Source organism: Asterias rubens, chromosome 21 (genome assembly GCF_902459465.1).
Source record: "Asterias rubens chromosome 21, eAstRub1.3, whole genome shotgun sequence".
NCBI classification, from domain to species: domain Eukaryota; kingdom Metazoa; phylum Echinodermata; class Asteroidea; order Forcipulatida; family Asteriidae; genus Asterias; species Asterias rubens.
Window position 1 is genome coordinate 3,171,403 of NC_047082.1, and position 20,197 is coordinate 3,191,599.

A 20,197-nucleotide genomic window follows, 5' to 3' on the forward strand; every position below is an offset into this window, starting at 1 on the left:
TAATTCTCACCTGTGGGGGAGGGGGTACACATATTTCATGCATGCCATCATATCTAGGTCTGTATGCTTCATTTTTGGAAAGGGCAAGGGCATCAAGACATTTTCTCCAAAGGACACCCTATGAAGAAATTGTACATTTCTACTGGAGCATTTTAAGGGCACCAAGGCAATGACCAGGGGGCATGGAGGCAATTGCCTCCGTAAAGTATCCGGCTTGGGGTACACATATTTCCTGCATGCCATCATGTCTACATTCTGATGCACTCCACTTGATTCAAGGGGTGAGATGGCAGATGTAATACCAAAGTGTGTAGACCTTACGCATTGACGTCATCAAGTCGCAAACTTAGAGGTAAAACGATGACATAACAATCGCAACGCATAGATTTACAAGCTGGTATTGAGGAAACCATTCAAGATATTCACATAATTAAAATAAAAACGTTCTAAATTTAAATCTCCTCTACATGTCTTCAGTTGAACCAGCAAGAATAACGTAAATATTTGAACGCCAACAGTTCATTTAACGGGCGGAATAATAAGAACCTGCATAACTGAATACAATCATTCAATATTAACAAGTTCAGGTATTCAAAACGACCTGTATTTGTACACAAACATTTTGAAACCACTAACAATCTGCCTCAGAATGTTTTCAGGTTATGATATTTAAAATGACAAGTTTGTATGCCACTAAGCAAGTTATTGTATAATTCTTGAAAAGCAGATAATTGGAACGATGTACTCTTCCAATAGACTGTGCAAGTCTCGCGCATATCCAAACTTCCGGGACCATATGGTTTCTATAAAAAAAATCAGAATTTTGGAATGAATGCACTTGTTCAATACCAAAGATGTACCATCCCTTTGTGATATGTTTCTTAAAATCTAGTTGATTGGAATGAATGTACTCTTCCAATAACCAATGATGTACCATCCCTTTGTGATATGTTTCTTGAAAACTAGAGGAGTTTAATGAATGTACTATTCCAGTTTTCCAGTAACTACTTCCATTTAACATATTCTAAATAGTATGTAAATAATGCACAGTGTACACTTTGAGCACTCTAGCGCATGTAATTATTTAATAGATAACATTATCAGTTAATAATTTGATAACAAGCACAAATAACTGCTGTTGGTTGCTGGTATCAGCTGTTCAGTGCACGTTAGCATTACTGCCCATTTGTACACAATAGAGCCAGCAACCAAATAACAGAACAGTTGTAGAGAATGCAATAAAAGCAAGCCATTATTTTAGATTACATGACTATTTATAAGGGTATGTAGTTAGTTTTAAAAAGGAAGTTTTTAGATGAGAAATCTTCCAAACTTAAAAAGCCGATTACGGTTATCTCCTTACCTTGGTAAATTATATTGTTTTGGGGAGAATGACATCAATACCACTCTTTCAGATATGTTCTAAGGACAGTTAGTTTCAAGAAGGGAGTTTTAGATCAAAAGTCCTCCTTAATTAAAATATGATGTGCTGGACTTTGGAATCTTACAGCCAAGTTTAGACACTGAATGTCAAGCTTTATAGCAATAAATCCTTTGTAGAAATGGTTCCCGTCAAATGAACTTTACGCTTTAAGATATTAGAATGTTGCAAGGAGTTAAAAAAAATGTACAGCACAGAATACAAATGTTGCTGCTCAAAATCTCACGAAGAAACTTGTTGAATGATTGATGATCTTAGCCCAATATCTGAAGTGAAATGTAGACGCTGCAAGTGCATTCAACATTGCCTGATTGTACTTTAAGTTTATTGGTTTGTAGGTACCTGTAGTGGGCTTTGAATACCACAATAACATTTCAAATTTTGCTCCTACATGTATGCCCCTAAATTTTAAGGCTCAGGAAAAAAATGACCTGAAGAGTTTTGATATTTTTTTTTTTATCGTTAAACTTCTTGCCTGATTTAAAGTTTTTGGGTTGGTAGTTTTGTCTAGGGTTTTCTTTTGCTCGGGTGCACTAAAACAATTGTATATTTTAAAATAGTTGTTACTTTTGAATGAACAGTGTTTTTTTCTTAATAAGGACAGTTCTCTTCAGAACTAAAGTAGTCTGAACTAAAGAAAGAGACAGATCCCATAATGTTAACAACGAGTCACTGAGTCACCCAGCAAACATCTCCAGAGCTTCAAAACAGGTTGTTGTTTCACTCACATGGATGACATAAGCAGGTGGGTTTTAAACATTTTGATGTAAACATCCTTTTTATCATCATGCGATTGTATTGTTCCCTGCCTACAGCATCAACGATGTGTCCTTTACCAATAAGGTACCAGACTATTTTTTCTTAAAGCTACAACTTGATGAAATACGTCTCACCATCATTACTTTGGCTTTGGCCACAGCTGTATCAGTTACCATGACAACATATATGATTTCTGTATGGGGCTTCAAATGAGCAGATGAAGCATTAAACCTGGTTCATACTTCCTGCGAATGCGATACAAATTTTGAAGTCACAATTTCGCTACGAATAATTCTCATCAGTTGAAAAGAGCTCAACTCCTGCGAAACATTTGCAGCAAAAACAGCCCTGTGACATTAACATTTGTATTGCATTCGCATTCGCATATGCATTCGCATTCGCATACGCATTCGCATTCGCATACGCATTTGCATCCACATTCGCGTTCACATTCGCAGGAAGTGTGAACCAGGCTTAAGACAGAGCCACAGCTCAAGATTTGAAGGGTAAAGTTTTGATAAATTTTGATGGAGAGAAAACTGCTTTTACAAACTTTAGGTTTGGGGTATTTGATATGTCTCGGAGATCAATTTGTCTAAAACAAAACTCACCTTTTTAAGATGTGCGTTGACCCATTTAGTGAAGGTTCTTTTCTGTACATCATCTCTTGCATCTGGAAAAAAGAAAGAAATCATGTAATTATAATTTTGCAAGAATTAGAAGAACAAATTTGGTCTTGAAGGTGTGGTATCTTTCCATTCTTTTCATGTCACTTGAACATAGTTCGAATTCCATTTTGGAATTGACACTAACTACAAGTATTTTCAGTCTTTTTCTGTTTCCATAAGTTTCTCCTACATTTAAATTTTTGTAAGCACAAGAACTTGCTAAGCACAGAAAAGTATTGCTTAAAAGAAACATATTACCATTCAAAATTACAGTAAATTTACATTGCTGTGACTGGTGCCCCAACTTTTATTTTTGCTTAGCTAATGAAATTGTCAAACAGTATTTTCTGCTTAACAGCTATTATGAAATTGAGCCCTGGTCCCAATTTCATAGAGCTGCTTAAGCAGAAAATATTGCTTAAAAATTTCCTGCTTAGCAGAAATGAGCGAGATACCAGTGATAACTTGTACACAATACATGGCAATTTGGCTGGTAACCTTATTCCGGTAAGTATAATTCTTTAGTGCTTAGCTGCTTTTTATGCTTAAGCAGCTCGATAAAATTGGGCCCTGATCAGATTCACCTTAAGTTGTAAAATAAACTTTTATTTGATAAGTCATTTTCAACTTGACTATTTAAGAGGTTTTCAGACCCCCATTCTGGGGTCAAAATCAGTAGACTATTACTAACAACATAGAGCAAGGACAGAGACGTGCACTGATAACTTGTTTGATTGTTGCAAGGTTGATCTCACAAGTATAGGGTTCATTTTATATGAACTATTCTGGTGTCAGTTACTAATATATTGGAAGGAGGGTGACTACTTAACACAGAAAACAAAAACCAGTCTGGTTTTATGATTTATTGAGCACAGACATGATGGCATGAGTGCAATAATAAAATAGGAGGGCCAACCTCTTCATGGGGTCTGGGTTTGGTTTTTATTTTGTATTGTATAAAAATCTGCATGGTCAATGGTACTTTTGAAGTAACACTGAGGTTGCCACGCCATTGACAGATAAACTTATTTTGTTATAATATTTTGGATAAAAGCATTCATTTAACGCCCCAGGACACATTCATTTTCCCTTTTTTCTTTTGAGTTGGGTTTTGGGGCTTTGGGGTTAGGTTATTTTTTTTTTTTTGCATTTTTTTAATGACCAGGACCAACCTCACTTCAACCTCAAAGATGATGTTACAAACTCTAGAAATCTCTCCAACAAAAAAAGAACAAGTAAAATATTCCCAAGTGGAAATGCATGGCAGTAATTTCACTTTGAAATACCAAAAAGGTCTCTGGATTCTAGGGGCGAAGATTTAACAGTGCAAGGGGAACTTTTCCAGAGTATTTGACAATCCCAATGGAAAATCATGAACAGCTCAGGGAGACTTTGTGCAAGTACAAACGCAAAGAGAACCACCAAACTTCTGGACTTATTGGGTCTCTGGTTTGAAGTTATCTTAAATAGTGGAATGGGGGAACGGACTGTGAAAAATCCAACCCGATATAAAATATGGAGGGTCTGGAGCTCCAGAATAATTACTACTGATATATCAACAATTGCTGAAGTCCAGAAGAACCAAAGAAATAGAAGCGGTGACACAGCACGAGTAACAAAATACAATCATTTAAAGGCAGTGGACACTATTGGTAATTGTCAAAGACTAGCCTTCACAGTTTGTGTATCTCAACATATGCATAAAATAAAAAACCTGTGAAAATTTGAGCTCAATCGGTCATCGAACTTGCGAGATAATTATGAAAGAAAAAAACACCCTTGTCACACAAAGTTGTGTGCGTTCAGATGGTTGATTTTGAGACCTCAAGTTCTAAATCTGAGGTCTCAAAATCAAATTCGTGGAAAATTACTTCTTTCTCAAAAACTATAGCACTTCAGAGGGAGCCATTTCTCACAATGTTTTATTCCATCAACCTCTCCCCATTACTCGTCACCAAGAAAGGTTTTATGCTAATAATTATTTTTAGTATCTACCAATAGTGTCCACTGCCTTTAAAGCCTGTTTTTATAAACCGATCGCCCGTGGAGGAGAAATACGATAAACTTCCTTATGAAGTGAACCAGGTCAAGAACTACAATAGTATTGTGGTAAGGCATGCTCACGGCTCAAATTTCAAGAAAAACCCCACAAGAACAGCTCTTCAATGCACCAAAATACTTCCTTTTTGTGTTTTTATAAGAGGATATTTGGATTTAAATACTTTTCAAAGCATATCTACAGGCATAGCATTTGGTCCTTGGGTAAAAGTAGGAATGAGTATTTGGGGACTTACCTACATTTACCTATGGTGTAAACTTTAATAGATTATTTCAGCTCTTGTTGATAACTTTTTTTCTTTCCAAGTGAACAAAAATCATCTAGTACCATTAATAGATGAAAATTCGCATCAAGCAAAAAAAATAATATTAATTTTGATTTACCCTTATACTGCTCTAGAACTGCATAGGTTGTGGGTTCGAACCCGGGTAATATGCCTGTGATTTTTTCACAGAACTCGGAAAACTACTGAGTATATCACACACATCGGTGTAAGGGTAAACTAAATTTAAGAATTACATACTCGATATCCGTAAATCTACAAAAGTATGAGTTTGGTAGTGGGTTATACTGGCCAAGTGTTTGAAACTTGGTGATTTAAAGCCCCAAAAGTAATTTTGAGAGTTACCAGGTAAGGAACCAGATCTGCATGACTTGCAGAAGAATTTATGTAAATTTTTAAGGTATCAGTTTAATCTCCCCTCCCTTTTGCCCAACCCTCTTAAATTTGGGTCACATTTTTTCCCCTTCCTCCCCAATAAAGTAGACCACTAAGTCATTCAAACGAAACCCCAACATGAATTCTGAAACTGAATCTATTGTGGAATTTAAAGCCATCATTCCAAAAAAACTGGATAACTTAAGAAAATATTTTTGATGAAAGGTTTGCTGTTATGAAAACACTCATGGTAGTTATTATGACACGCTATCATACAGTGGAAACAGCCTCCAGGCCCCTCTGAATGGGGTCCGTCAGACGGAACCAATATCTATTGTTGGATTTTGAATGGAGAGTTCCAAATAACCTCTTTATTCAAATTTAGAAACTTAATACACATGACCTCACTTTGTCAGCTTACAACTATACACACTTGCAGGGTCCAGTTTCAAGGCTCTGCAACAGGATTCTGCGCTTACCACGCCCTTTTAATCATGGGGTGTAAGCGCAGAGTTGCAATGAGTAGAGCGATCAAATTTAGACCTGTGCCTTTTGTTTAAGAATTACAGGGGTAGATTTCACAAAGAGTTAAAACTAGTCTTACTAGTTTTTACGACTTGCAAACTTAGTTTTTAATAACCCCTAGTCCTAGTGCTACGATAAGACTATCTTTGTGAAATCGACCCGAGAAAACCCACATGCATTTCTTTTGCTCACTCCTTCAATGTAGCATCATGTCATTTCCAAATCCAATAATCACAGAATCCAAAATGAGTGGGATTCGACCTCACTATTTCCCTACTCTACAACATTACACAGCACTATATATATTTAAAACACACACTCACAAGCCATTGTTTTTATATGGTGATCGAAGAAAGGAAACATCAATTTGTTGTTGAAAATCTCAATGCAAGATATGACATCATTGAACAATTTTCTTGTAACTCCTTTTAAAGACACTGGACACTTTTGGTAATTGTCAAAGACCAGTCTTCTCACTTGGTGTATCTCAACATATGCATAAAATAACAAACCTGTGAAAATTTGAGCTCGATTGGTCGTCGGAGTTGCGAGATAACTATGAAAGAAAAAACACCCTTGTCACACAAAGTTGTGTGCTTTCAGATGCTTGATTTCGAGACCTCAAATTCTAAACTTGAGGTCTCAAAATCAAATTCGTGGAAAATTACTTTTTTCTCGAAAACTACGTCACTTCACAGGGAGCCGTTTCTCACAATGTTTTATACTATCAACCTCTCCCCATTACTCGTTACGAAGTAAGGTTTTATGCTGATAATTATTTTGAGTAATTACCAATAGTGTCCACTGCCTTTAAAGAAATTACCTCCCATACTCTTATATTGGCAACTAAGAGAGCACATTGAACACAAATGAATGACAGTCTGTATGCCTAACCTAATTAGCTTCTCGTGCTAATTAGTGTAATTACAAAACTATGACATTTTATGACTTGCTTAGGTGAATAGTTAAATGACAACATTCACAAAAAGTTCACTAATATTATTTAAAGGCAGAATTTTACACAAGATATTAATACTTCTGGAGTGGTTCTATATTATCGTTAAATTCTGATCATATTTTGCTGTCACTCGACTGAACCATGATTGTACTTTTTTAAGCTAATAAGAGGAGACTAATGGTGGGGCCACACACCTGTGTAGGGCAAGCCTTTCCCCCAAATCACACCCACTCACTGCCTTTATAACTCAACACCACACCAGCCTTTTGGGTTCAATAAGGTTCCAGTCACAATAGACACAGTGTGTACACATGAATTCATGCAGAAGACGATAGCATTAATTCATCCAAGAATCACAGTCATTCTTTGACTTTTTTTTCAACAGACTTCATTCATCAGACTCTAGTCAATTGGTGTTTTTTGAAGGAGAAAAGCTCCACGCTGGAAGGTTTTGTTATATAGAACAGCCCTTGGTAAGGTTGTTTCCGCTCCAGAGATTTCAAATTCAGAAGTGAAAGGCAACTCCAGTGCGCCCACTTTTAGGAGGCACACCTTTTTTTTGTATTGTCAAATTCTTTAAACTTATTATCGAGGGTTCAAATTCAACTCTTAGATAACACCATGTTTGTATGAAACATCTAAATAATTTGTCAGTGCTAAGCAATTAGATTACATGAAACGATCTTGGCTTGGCCTTGAAACAATGATTTATAATAAAAAAGATATACTCAAGAAAGGAAGCCTTGCTATAAAAAATAAAATTGGAAAAACTAAAACTCTGCAAGTGCAAACAACAAATATTGCAACAATAGAGGAGTAAACTTATTTCCCACTATAGTTCTTTTGCACATTGAATTTGTCCCTGAATAAGAAAGAAATAGAATTCCAAGCAGAATTTGTGACATTGAAGAAAGCTAATAATGGATTCCTGTAAAATTGAGCCAACTGACCACAACTTTTAATATCAGACAACCTGACATTGCCCATGGCTACAGACAGCATTCCTAGAACTGAAGGTCAGACAGAGGTCATGAAGTAACAGTCATTGACCTTCCATTGCCATGGCACACTCAGTCCCCCAACCTGTTGTTTTAGTCTGTACAATATTGATTGAAGACAAGATACAGAATTAAAGGGCTGTGCAAGAAGGCAAGGGAGGTAACTAATAGCACGGAGGTCAATAAGCAATGTCTCATGTAAATTTTTACATTTTGGGGATCACTTTGGTCGTATACACCTTGCATTATCGTGTTCACGAATTAGGAAGCAATTAGGAACCCCAAAACAGGTCTCAATGTTCAAAAACCTGAGAGACTTGCACAATATATTGCCTCAATGCCCCAAATGCCTCAAATGCCTCAAATGTTCCTGCACAACTTCACGAAATAGGAAGCAATTAGGAACCACTTTAACAGGTCACAATATTCAAACACACAAGAGACTTGCACTTTTATCTATTGCCTCAGTGCCCCCCAAATGCCTAAAATGTTCCTGTACAACTTTCTACATCCCTAAAAGTATCCCCTTTATGTACCCCTTCCTTATACAAGAACCAGGATATTGCCTGTAGGTACATCATCATGCATCTGTCATTGTAGGATGAACTACAGGACTAAATGGACCTGCACTAAAACAAAAAACATGTGGGATTCCACATTCACAGCACAGGTTCACAAAATTTGTAAGGCATTGGAAAATTGAAATAATTGTTCTTATGTTGTAGCTGTTATTAGCAGACTGGCTCAGAGTCAATACCGTATGTACCGTAGACGAAAATAGTAAACACACCGGACCACCGGACAGACACTTCTTCTCATAATGACTGATAAAGCAAACTACAACAAACAAACCTTGGGACAACAATCAGATGATAATGATAATTGGCCTGTTTTGATAAAATGCCAATGGGACACCCAATAATTTTCTTTGAATTGAAAATAAAATGTGAACATTTGAAGAAATTTGAACAGTGTGAACAGGCCTTAGTGTTTCACTTCAGTAACGGTGACTTTTAGACATGAGACATAGTAAGCCCGGACCTGAACATGAAATGCACACGGTGGAGGTAGTGAGGCATGTAGTTACCATGGAGGAAGAAAATAACTAACTCCATAGTCACACCATGGAAGATGAACCATCACTTCCTTTACTGTAACCTGATAGTATTGATCAGCATGTTGTTACATGGAGAATGTTATCTGATTTATGAGCGATACTCAGCTGGTAACTGGCGAGTACATTATCCGTACAACGTCAACAGCATTCTCCGCTGTTAACAGTCCATCGGACAAAAAAAAGGCTTATGGCGGATTTAAATCCAGAAGTATTACTGTCTCACAGAACATCACAAACTAACCCCAAAATTGCGTCTTTGTTAGAGCATCTATGTACGTATTCCACAGCCCTGGAATACATGGAGGCCACAGAAACCATTGGCCTTTGATGCCCTGGTCTTGTCCTTGTTGCCCCTTCATAATTTTCCCATAGACTTTTAACAGACCTGGAATTTCACGGAGGACATGGAAGCCATGGATTTCATTGCCCTGGTCCAGGCCTTAGTGCCCCTTCAACAATTTCCAACTGAGTTTAAAAATTTCCAATGGAAGTGCCCTTCACAAAATGAAAGTGGCCTTTCCCTTTCAAAGATGAAACTTCAGGCCTGTTCCTGAGCACCACAAAGTACCCAAATTGTGGCTTAACTATAGAACATGTACACATGCAAGTAATTGACTTATTCTTATTATGCAATGACATGGTCAAAAAAAGAAAACAAGACTTGAAGTCCGCAAGTCCCGTTCAATGCAAGTAAAATCTCACTACAACAGCAAATCTCCTCTCGTAGTAACCATCAACAAGACATTATCTAATTGTCCTTTCTCTATGGTCTGTTGGGTAAACCCATATTACTCCCACCGACACAGAAATGCTGCATACACAAAGTGACCCACGTCAGTATGGATTTACTGCACACTGCAGCACTGAGTAAATTGCGCCCAATGAATGGACTCTGGAATCTTCAACGACTTAAGGACATTGCACACCAGGGCCCCTAAGGTCACTGACTTTTGAAGTACATGTAAAACTTCTGGTTTTGTTGAAGCTCCAGTGATCCCATGGCCAACTACAACCCTCTAAAAAGCACTAACAATACTAATTGCTAGGAATGTTCAACCCCCCTGTTTATTGTTGCAAAAATATTTGTCTGCTTTTCACGCATTTTGTTTATTGACAAATTGAGAGATTCAATTCACCAGGCCCACTTGTACTTACAGTAATTATACTTCATAGACTTGTAGAAGTCCTTGGTCAGTCAGTGATCTTTTCAATGGTAGCCTTGTTCATCACAACACAACAATTGAAAAGCCAATTTTGTTGTGTCACAAATAGAAAAACAGCGTGATTGTTTGTGTCACGTAATTCACTTTGCATTGGATTTCAAGTGAAGTATGATCCAGATTTAAAAGGAACCCCATGCAGTGTCAATCTCTTTGGTCAAAGCAAGGTTGTCACAGATAGATAAAGCCTTCAGGGGCATAGCGGATCAGCTTTTCTTTAAATGGAGTATGATTTTTTTGACAAACTAGAAAATTAACTTGACAAATCGCATTAAGGGTTTATTGCAGACACACTTTGTCCTTGTTTCACAACGAGTAAAGTGCTTTGATGTATGGGTAAAACACAAATATTATTGGTTATCACACAGGCACAAGTGGAGTTTAGAAAGAAAAAAAAGGTGCTTCAGTGTCAAATGTTCAATGAGAGCAAAGGCCGAGTTTGATATAAAGAATGTTCAAAAAAAAATCCAAAACTTGTTCAACATTTAACAATATTTAACTGTAGAAGAATGTAAATGGAAACACAGGCCTTAAATTTCATCTTTGAGAGGGCAAGGCCATTAATCTTGAAAAGGGCACTTCCATTGGAAAAGGGGCACCAAGGCCAAGACGAGGGCACCATGGCCTCCATGAAATCCCAGGACTGTTTACATGTGTAGCAGGACTCACACTAAACAGGTGTCCACAATGCTGACAGTCCTAAACCACAAGTTGTTTGCTTTATAAACAGTAAGTTGGCTGGATTGTAGTTAGCCTGTTGTGATGTACAACCATGTATCACTACCACAAGACTATCCAACTGCCTTAGATAGATTGTGTAAGTGGGTGCACAGACTGTGGGTGTGTCTCCTCATGTACAAACTGGGTACAATATCTTGTACACATTTCAGGCATGGACCGGAGTTACAATGTACATGTACACGGAAGCCATAGAGGCTGTATCAACTGTTAACCCTAGGCCCAATTTTATAGCGCTGCTTAGCGGCCGATTTTGTGCTTACTGCACTTTTGGTTTGGTAAAATAGCCTACAGAGAAAAATTTAACCTGAAATGCAAGTGTCATAGTAGTATATTGTGTCCAACATACCTCAAAATGGAATACGAAAGTGCCCTTTGCAAAATTACAACATTGGCCTTATTAATATTACCCTCCCAAACTTCCTTTTCATTCTGTAAGACAGAAGGGATGTTCTTTCTAGTTTTTCTCCCTCTCTACATCACTATCATTCAACTACATTGCTTGCAATCACTGTGCATGTAAACTCGTGGAACTCTGGGCTACGCAGTTATGGTTAAAAATACCTAGAATTTTACTTGCTAAAACCATTGGCTACTCCTGCATTCAACAAGAGAGCACTATATTTTATATAATCTGCCAGTTTTAGCAAAATCATCCATTGTCAACAATAATTTATATCAATTATCTATTGCTTCTGTCAGCAAACAATTTTCTTTTTAAGTCCACTGTGAATGAAGCCAACGCATTTCAAATTGGATTCCCACATAAATAGTACCCGCCCCCTTCCCTCCATCAAACTTTAAAAATAAAACACTGTAGTTTGCTGGGAAAAGTTTCCGTATGGCGCACCAATTTTTCATTCAATATGAAATAACATAGTATCTAATTTACCTCAATGAGATAATTATTCGGAAAAGTTTCCGTATGGCGCCACCACTTTTTCATTCGATATGAAATAATATAGTAATCTAATATACCTCATTGAGATATCCCTTTTTGTAAAAATGAGTGAAAAAGTGGTGGCGCCATACGGAAAGTTATCCAATTATTCCTTTTTGTAAAAATGAGTGAAAAAGTGGTGGCGACATACAGAAAGTTATCCCCTATGACCACTGCACTATGTGTACTACTACTACTGAGGCCAGCCAGAGTGTGAACAATTTTATCAGACTACACCACTTTTTAGACTTGAAAATTCTTTCAAATTGTTTACGAAAATGATGAATAAATTATTCCGAACTGTGTATGATAGTTTATAGACCTTAGGTGACAACAATGGCAACAAAATTACAGAGGCAAATCGTAAAAGTTTTAACTCAAAGTTCGGAAGTTCTCTGATAAAATATGTTATTCCAAGTTTGTACACACACACATGGCGACTTCGCACAAGGCGCGAATTGCTTTTCACTTTTTGCATGGTCGAAATGTCGTCTGCTAAATGTGTATCACATGTCATGCATGTGCCACTATCAAAAAAGTAAAACTGCACAGGTATTTACGAGGTCTTCTGTCACAGTACAAGTATAATGACACTCTTTTCAACAACTGAGAATAATAAATAAATCCCTGTCCTAAAATAACAAAAACATTTACAAACCTTTAGCGACATGAATGGATTGTTCAAACACAGAATCCTTCCCGTCAGCTTCCTTCCCTTTGGGGTTTTTCTCGGCCATTTTGAAAAGTGGTAAACAATCACTCGGAACACCAGCGGCCCGACGACGAAGGCATATCACTTCACAGACTTTATTTTCTCTAGTTTGAAACTCAAAACTAGAAAACTTTCTTTTCTTTCGTAACCCGATACAGGGCTCAGCCGTTCACAAACCTTCGAAAAGGTTTTGCTGAATGAACGAACAACCCCCGTCTCGAGTAAATAGTCGAGATGACTTGCCCCCACGGTAGTCAACACTCGTCTATGCATGCACCGGTGTCATATCAGCACACACACCACCAACATGAATCGATGCACACACACACCCCAAGCACTGGTTTGTTGAAAAAGTTTCCACAATTGGCTGTCGGATTTACCATTATTCATCCGTCACTAGGCTCCAATGACTTTGACGATTACCATAAACTATTGTTGACGGGGGTTGGGCCTATTCATGTCTGTCCCAGGGAAGGCATGAAATGGCAAGCTCAAACAGCTCCACCAAAACACGTAACGGGTGGTTGCATACCACCGGTTGTTGCACGTACGGCGGTGTTTAGGAGCTGTCAGTGGGTACGGTGTGGGGTCAAGGGGTTACGGGTTTTGGGTTTACTGAGTGTGTCTAGTCGTATCGGGGGGGGGGGGTATTCTAGGCCTATTATTACCATGTTTCCACCATGGTTCTTCCTTAGTAGTACTTACCGGCAACTTGCAGAACAACACGGTCTGCAAGATTTGTCACCTCAACAAACCAGCGGTGGTTGCCATCGTTTCTCCCCTGCCTCGCCAAGACGTCTGAAATGGACATCCGGGTACCATTGCTATTGAAGTCCATTCTTGTGTCTTCTCGAGTTCTTGGGCTCGTACTCCTCCAATACGAAATGGAATCATAGAAATATTGTTTTAAACATTATTCACTATAATCCAGGGTTCAGAGACCTCCGTGGCCTATTTTTAGGAAAACTTGATCAAATTATCAATATCAGCAATTCAAATGCAGATTTTGCCTCAATTACGCGACCCTGAACTCAAGTGCCTCTGACTGATGTAAGGCCAACGCAAGTGGTTATGGACTTGCACGGACTCGGGCAAAAAAATTCCTCCATGGAATGACGCAAACACTTGCCCACCATAGTCATCATAACAATGCTATGTGCCCAACCCAGTAAATAGTTGCATGTGTTTTTGCACAAAACGAGCTCAAGTTGCTGGAAACTGGAAATACTATGAAAAAAACACCTGTTGATCTTGATCGCACTGTCAACCACAACTACCACAAACATGCAGTAGTAGACTTTGAACGGTAGTACACAGTGACAACAATCAAAAGCGCTGATATTTTAAAGAATAGGCCTATCGGTCAGAGATATATGATGTGTTTTTTATTCTACCGTAGGCTTAGATCGCATTTTGATATTCACTTGCATTTTGTTCAAATTTGTCACAGTGCATAAAAAAAGATTGAATGTATTCTGGGCATCCCGCATCTCAAAAATTTCAATGCTCAATCGAGCGTTGTCGATCTTTTATAAAATGATAACAAATTATATTTAATAAACCCACAACATAAGAGACTGGCCGGTGTATAGGCGAGCAGGCGTCATCCAGGAGCGTTTCGGTGAATGGAGCGATCCAGGGGTGCGAGAGGGCATTCCAGGGGGGCACAGGGAGGCAGGTTGTGCGGTCGGATCGATTCTTTTTTTGTAAGTGGATAAACTCTCAAATCAGACTCATGGGAAAGTTCGAGAGAATAATGAACTTTCGTTTTATTAACCATGAGAGGTTTGCGGTTTAACACTATATGTAAATTTCTCATTTGGTTCTGGAAAAAAAGGTGGTTAACAACTCGACGTTTCGATCAGTATGCTCTGATCGTCTTCAGCAGGACTCAGTGTTGCCGGATGCCTTCCTACTTGGCTCAGTGGTGTCAAGTAACTTGGCTAAAAAGACTTTATTTTCTCGCTCAGAGCGCCTTACCGACTCGCATACCAAGGCGCTTAATTCGTTCGATCACTGTTCAACACTTTCTATTCTATTCATTTGTTTGATCCATTTTGTGATCGATACATCCTCATCCAAACAGATCGTTGCTTGCAAATTGCGGGTAGGCTCAGTTAACATTGGCATTGATCATCCTTAATTAGGTTGAAATTTTGAAGATGATTTTCTGGAAGGAAACACTACCCAGAGACTCTGTCCCCTCCTATGGAGAACTGTGTACAAACTTCTTCTGATAGCGCCCTCTTCTGATTCATCCTCCTTAGAGGCAGTGGACACTATTGGTAATTACTCAAAATAATTATTAGCATAAAACCTTATTCGGTAACGAATAATAGGTTGATAGTATAAAACACTGCGAGAAATGGTTCCCTCTGAAGTAACAAACTTTTCGAGAAAGAAGTAATTTTCCACGAATTTGATTTCGAGATCTCAGGTTTAGAATTTGAGGTCTCGAAAACAAGCATCTGAAAGCATACAACTTCGTGTGACAATGGTGTTTTTTTCTTTCATTATTATCTCGCAACTTCGACAACCAATTGAGCTCAAATTTTCACAGGTTTGTTATTTTATGCATATGTTGAGATACACCAAGTGAGAAGACTTGTCTTTGACATTTACCAATAGTGTCCAGTGTCTTTAAGCCCATGTAAATCTCACATAAGGGGACAGAATCTCTAGTGGAGACAGATTCCCATATGGCACCTGCATCTCGTGATGATGTGCGGCACAAAACAATAATAAAGGCTGAAGTTTTGTGTTCAGCCTGAAATCAATAGTTAAAGATGCTATGTCAGATTTTTGGCCGATTTGACCCCAAAATTTTTATTTAAAATTCAATAGGTATTTTGATGGGGGTCGAGAAAGTTACAAGCTTTCATTTGAGCCATTGCTCGAAAAAGTCCGCCAATTATTAGTAGCAGGATCCCGACAATATATCACGAGACCAATTCTTATGTGTTTATAAGAAATGTTTTAAAATTTTACCATGGTTCCTGACCATTAAAAGTAAAAGTTAAACTATTTTTCGTTAGAGCGGGTGATACTCGTTGAAATACAATTCACTCAAAAAAATCTAATTTTTAATGTTTGGGGCCAAAAATCTTTAAGTTTCGATTGTTGAATGGTGATTTTTGTTGTTGACAAATGTTTGTTTTTGTAGACTGCGTTTTTTAGTTTATCTTTTGATCTCAAAACCCAACAGCGCCATCATGTGTCAATATTCTGGAACGTGATTTCACTTTTGCATAATAAGGCCTCCTGCAAGTCCCTGTCACAAAATATTCCAACGCGGCCGTGTGTGCATGCAATGACGGTCGTAATGACTATATTTGTCTATAATAATGAGCAACATTACACATCATTATTTCGGGTATCATTAATTTATTAATTGTATGCAAAGCAGTTTAAATATAATCGTCTTGTTGCAATTTGACAAGCCTTTAGTACACATGGTTAACAATAATATAACTGTTCAAAATCGTTCTCGGATATTCAACAACAACGAAATCATTAATTCTTTCGGAAAAGTAAAAGAGCCACTTTATAATGGGCTCTTAATGTTGTTGCTGCCATTTTCTAATCAACGATCAACTGCTGAGAGTGAACGGATTTGACAAACCGTTGCTTCGTGAAACTTCAATAGTCTGGCAGTTTAAAATGCACCGTGCATGACGCCATTTTTGGAAATAGCATTGCAAAATGGCTGACGGTTTTGCAGTAATTGAAAATGTTTAGTTCAAATGCAGCTTTCACTTTCTTTTTAATGACGATGAACAAACAATTCTCAACAAAAAGACATTAACAAACTCGACACCCGAACAGTCATAAATAATTTCCGTACGTTCGGACTCGATGCGCCAAAGGTGCTCTGCGATGTTATTACTAGTTAACAAATTTGCATATACTGCAGTCAGGGTACCACTCAAAGCCACATTTCATGCATTTTGCTTCATACTAGGTTGAGTGACTATTCTCATTATCCTATTTTTTGTTCACCCCGAGAAAAGGTCGGCATTGAAAGTGTGAAACCCAACCCTTGATTCTCCTACACCTCAAAACACAATTTCTATTTTCAGACCTCTGAACGGGGTTATGAACGGGGTTATGGTGTTAAACTTTCCGCGTGGCTGACAAATTATTCGAATTTTGCGACGTGACATTGGCGGTTCATTTGTGATTCGCTAACCGTGTCCCAAGGGGTTAGGATTTGCGTCTATTATGTTTTATCCTTGGACGAGTACGTGGAACTTCGTGAAAAAGATTAGCACAATGCTTCAAACAAAATGGGCGGAAAATGTTAAGCGATACATTCACCCATTAATATGTGCAAATTGCTTACAGAGGTTGCGTAGGCCTATCAGACTGGTACATTATGCAGCATGCGCATGCCTGTAGGCCTATGCTTCGATTTTGAAAGGGCAAGGGCACCAAGGCATTTGCTCTTTGGTAAATAAGGGCAACCTATGAGGAAATTGGAAATTTATACAGTAGCTTTTCAAGGGAACAAAGGCAATGACCAGGGGGCATGGAGGCAATCGCCTTCGTTGCCTCCGTGAAGTATCACTGTCTGCATGCGTCTTACGTACGTCATGATTATGCAAATCTGGTCATTTGCATAAGGTAAGAAATTATTCCCCTTCAACATCAGACAACAATACTTGAACTTATCTACTCACCTAATTTATGTGAATTCCAGCATAGCACGTTGACTCTATATTTACATCCGTGGTACAAATTGTTACAATAATCTACCCGGCTAAGCATTGCCGGTGTGTTTTTGCACGCATGATTTTACGTACACAATGGGTGTTAGCACCTACTGTAGTCGCCTGCCAAATGAAGAAACCGTCTCGTAGAGTCAGATTAGTCTTAGACTATGTTGTCTGTAATCGGTTGGTGAATGTGTTATTCCATGTGCGACAGGACACCCCTACTGTTATTCAGTTGCTCTTTACTTCAAGATGACTCAGTTCGTCCAACCATACATAATCTATAAGCAGAGGTTGTCCCACATGTCTGCTGCATTAGACTTGAACACGCGGGTTTAAAATAGCCTTTGGCACTCTCATTTCCATTCACTGGCTGTGGATGCGGGGGCGGATCCAAGCTAGGTCAGGATGCTTTCATTACAATCTCTGCTGCGGGCGGAAACTTTCATCACACGATGCGTCTTCTGTTTTTTCCCCTAGACCCATTAGTTGTTTACTTCATCATGGAGCTTCGTACAGCAAAAAAATCAGCGTCGTAGCTCTACGGTCATAATGTCTTAGTTTTAACACAAGACACTATTATGGTTATTACCCAAAATAATTGTTAGTATATTAACAACGTACTTGAAACGAGCAATGGAGAGCTGTTGATAGATATAAAACATTGTCGGAAACGGCTCTGAAGTAACGTAGTTTTTGAGGTAATTTTTCATTCAAATATTAAAAGACCCCATCAGGCCTGAAGCCGAAAGCACACTCTTGTGCAACAATTGTGTTTTTCTTTCATTATTCTCTTGCAACTTCGATGACCAAGTGAGTCCAAATTTTCACAGATTTGTTATTTTACGCATGTGGATACTTCAAGTGAGAGCACAAGTCTCTGACAATACCAAAGGTGTCCAGCGTCTTTAAGTTTCAACGATCCGTGAGAATATATAAGCGAATGTTTCCCCACACACCTCAAGCGAAACAATTCCACAAAAGGACCATTGAATGGTGTAAGCATATAGGACTATAAGTATGTATTATCCCTTTCTTGTTATGTTTCCTTTTGAAGACAAAAAAAACACACACACAAAAACGTCCTTCGGGTGTGTCAGACCAATCCATTCTTTGACGTAAATGACGTAAATTTTAAAGGAATTTTCTAACACCTAGTAACTACCAAAATCTTGTTACAAATCTAGGAATTTGAGTTGAGATCTGCTAAGCACAACAATTTGCCTAGCATGAAATTTCTTCCTTGATAAAAACAGGATTACCAACCAAATTTCCATTTGTTGCGTATTGCTTGTTACTGGTATTCAGCTGTTGTTTGCTTATCCTGAAAATCACGTGGAAATTTGGTTGGTATTCCTGTTTTTATCAAGAAAGGAATTTCATGCTAAGCAAATTGTGCTTAGCAGCTCTATGAAGTTGGGCCCTGGTTTCAGGCTTTACAAGTGGTTTTTCATGCAAAGATTTCAAGATACTTTTTGTTTGTCAACTTAAGGCTCCCTTGAAATTTGTTTTCAAATTAAAGACACTGGACACTAGTGGTAATTGTCAAAGACAAGTCTTCTCACTAGATGTATCTCAACATTATGCATAAAATAACAAACCAGTAACAATTTGAGTTTAATTGGTCATCAAAGTTGCGAGATACGAGTGAAACAAAAAACGCCCTTGTCACACGAAGTTGTGTGATTGCAGATGCTTGATTTCGAGACCTCAAATCTAATTCTGAGGTCTCAAAATCAAATTTGTGGAAAATTACTTCTTTCTCGAAAACTACGTTACTTTAGAGGGAGCCGGTTCTCACAATGTTTTATACTATCAACAGCTCTCCATTACTCGTTTCCAAGTAAGTTTTTATGCTAAACATTATTTTGAGTAATTACCAATAGTGTCCACTGCCTTAAAAAAATAAATTGTCTGTATGCGAGAGACCTGATTAATCAATCAAATGAAAACCAAGTTCAAATGTATCTTGAATCATTGCTTGTCCACCAACCTCCCACGCACCAAAAAATAGCAATAAAAACTCCCACACACAAAAATAATAACAATACAAATAAACAAATTACTTAAAATGTGGTAAATACCATTAAAATGTAGTGATACTTATGAGTGTTATTGTGAAAAGAAGAGTGCTAGGGGAAAAAGTTGGTTACCGGTATTAGGGTTTTGAAAGAGAAGGAATAATGTGATGCAACTTTCACTTTAAATCTAAGTGGAGCAATGAGACAGGTGCATTGACACACACATTGCTAACAGAGGAATGGTACATTGCAAGACTATTTCACATTCTGATCATGTAGGTTTTGATACACAGGACATTATATACTTATGTTTCTAATTTTATTTATGGAGGATTTAATCCGACTTGTTTTCAACCATACTTTTAAGGGATGCCGTACAATTTCCTTTGGTCAGCAATTTTCAAGAAACATGTCTTTCAAGAAAACTATCTTAAAGGAAAAGTGCATAATTATAAACTGATTTTGCAAGAGTTTGTTGTGGTTGGGTAAATGTCTTTCAAGAAAACTATCCTAAAGGAAAAGTGCATAATTATAAACTGATTTTTGCAAGAGTTTGTTGTGGTTGGGTAAAGGCTTGCGTTTCAACAATTATACTTAAAAACAACAATCAGATTATGTCGCTTTCCAATTTGACACTGTATCAGGGATGATATTCAGTCCTTGGAGAAAAA

The 20,197-nt window shown here is 37.9% G+C and overlaps 1 protein-coding gene across 1 annotated transcript in view; it reads right to left on the reverse strand.

The window, feature by feature from the left end:
* The window catches only part of LOC117304748 (spectrin beta chain, non-erythrocytic 1-like), a 30,908-nt gene extending 13,148 nt beyond the window's left edge, over nt 1-17,760 (reverse strand). Inside the window, exons 1-3 of the mRNA XM_033789350.1 lie at nt 17,473-17,760; nt 13,499-13,665; nt 2,812-2,873 (exon numbers count right to left, since the gene is read on the reverse strand). Coding sequence (XP_033645241.1) covers nt 2,812-2,873; nt 13,499-13,631 — 195 coding nt within the window. The 5' untranslated portion in view covers nt 13,632-13,665; nt 17,473-17,760. The remainder of the gene's footprint in view (nt 1-2,811; nt 2,874-13,498; nt 13,666-17,472) is intronic.
* Nucleotides 17,761-20,197: the final 2,437 nt, after the last annotated feature.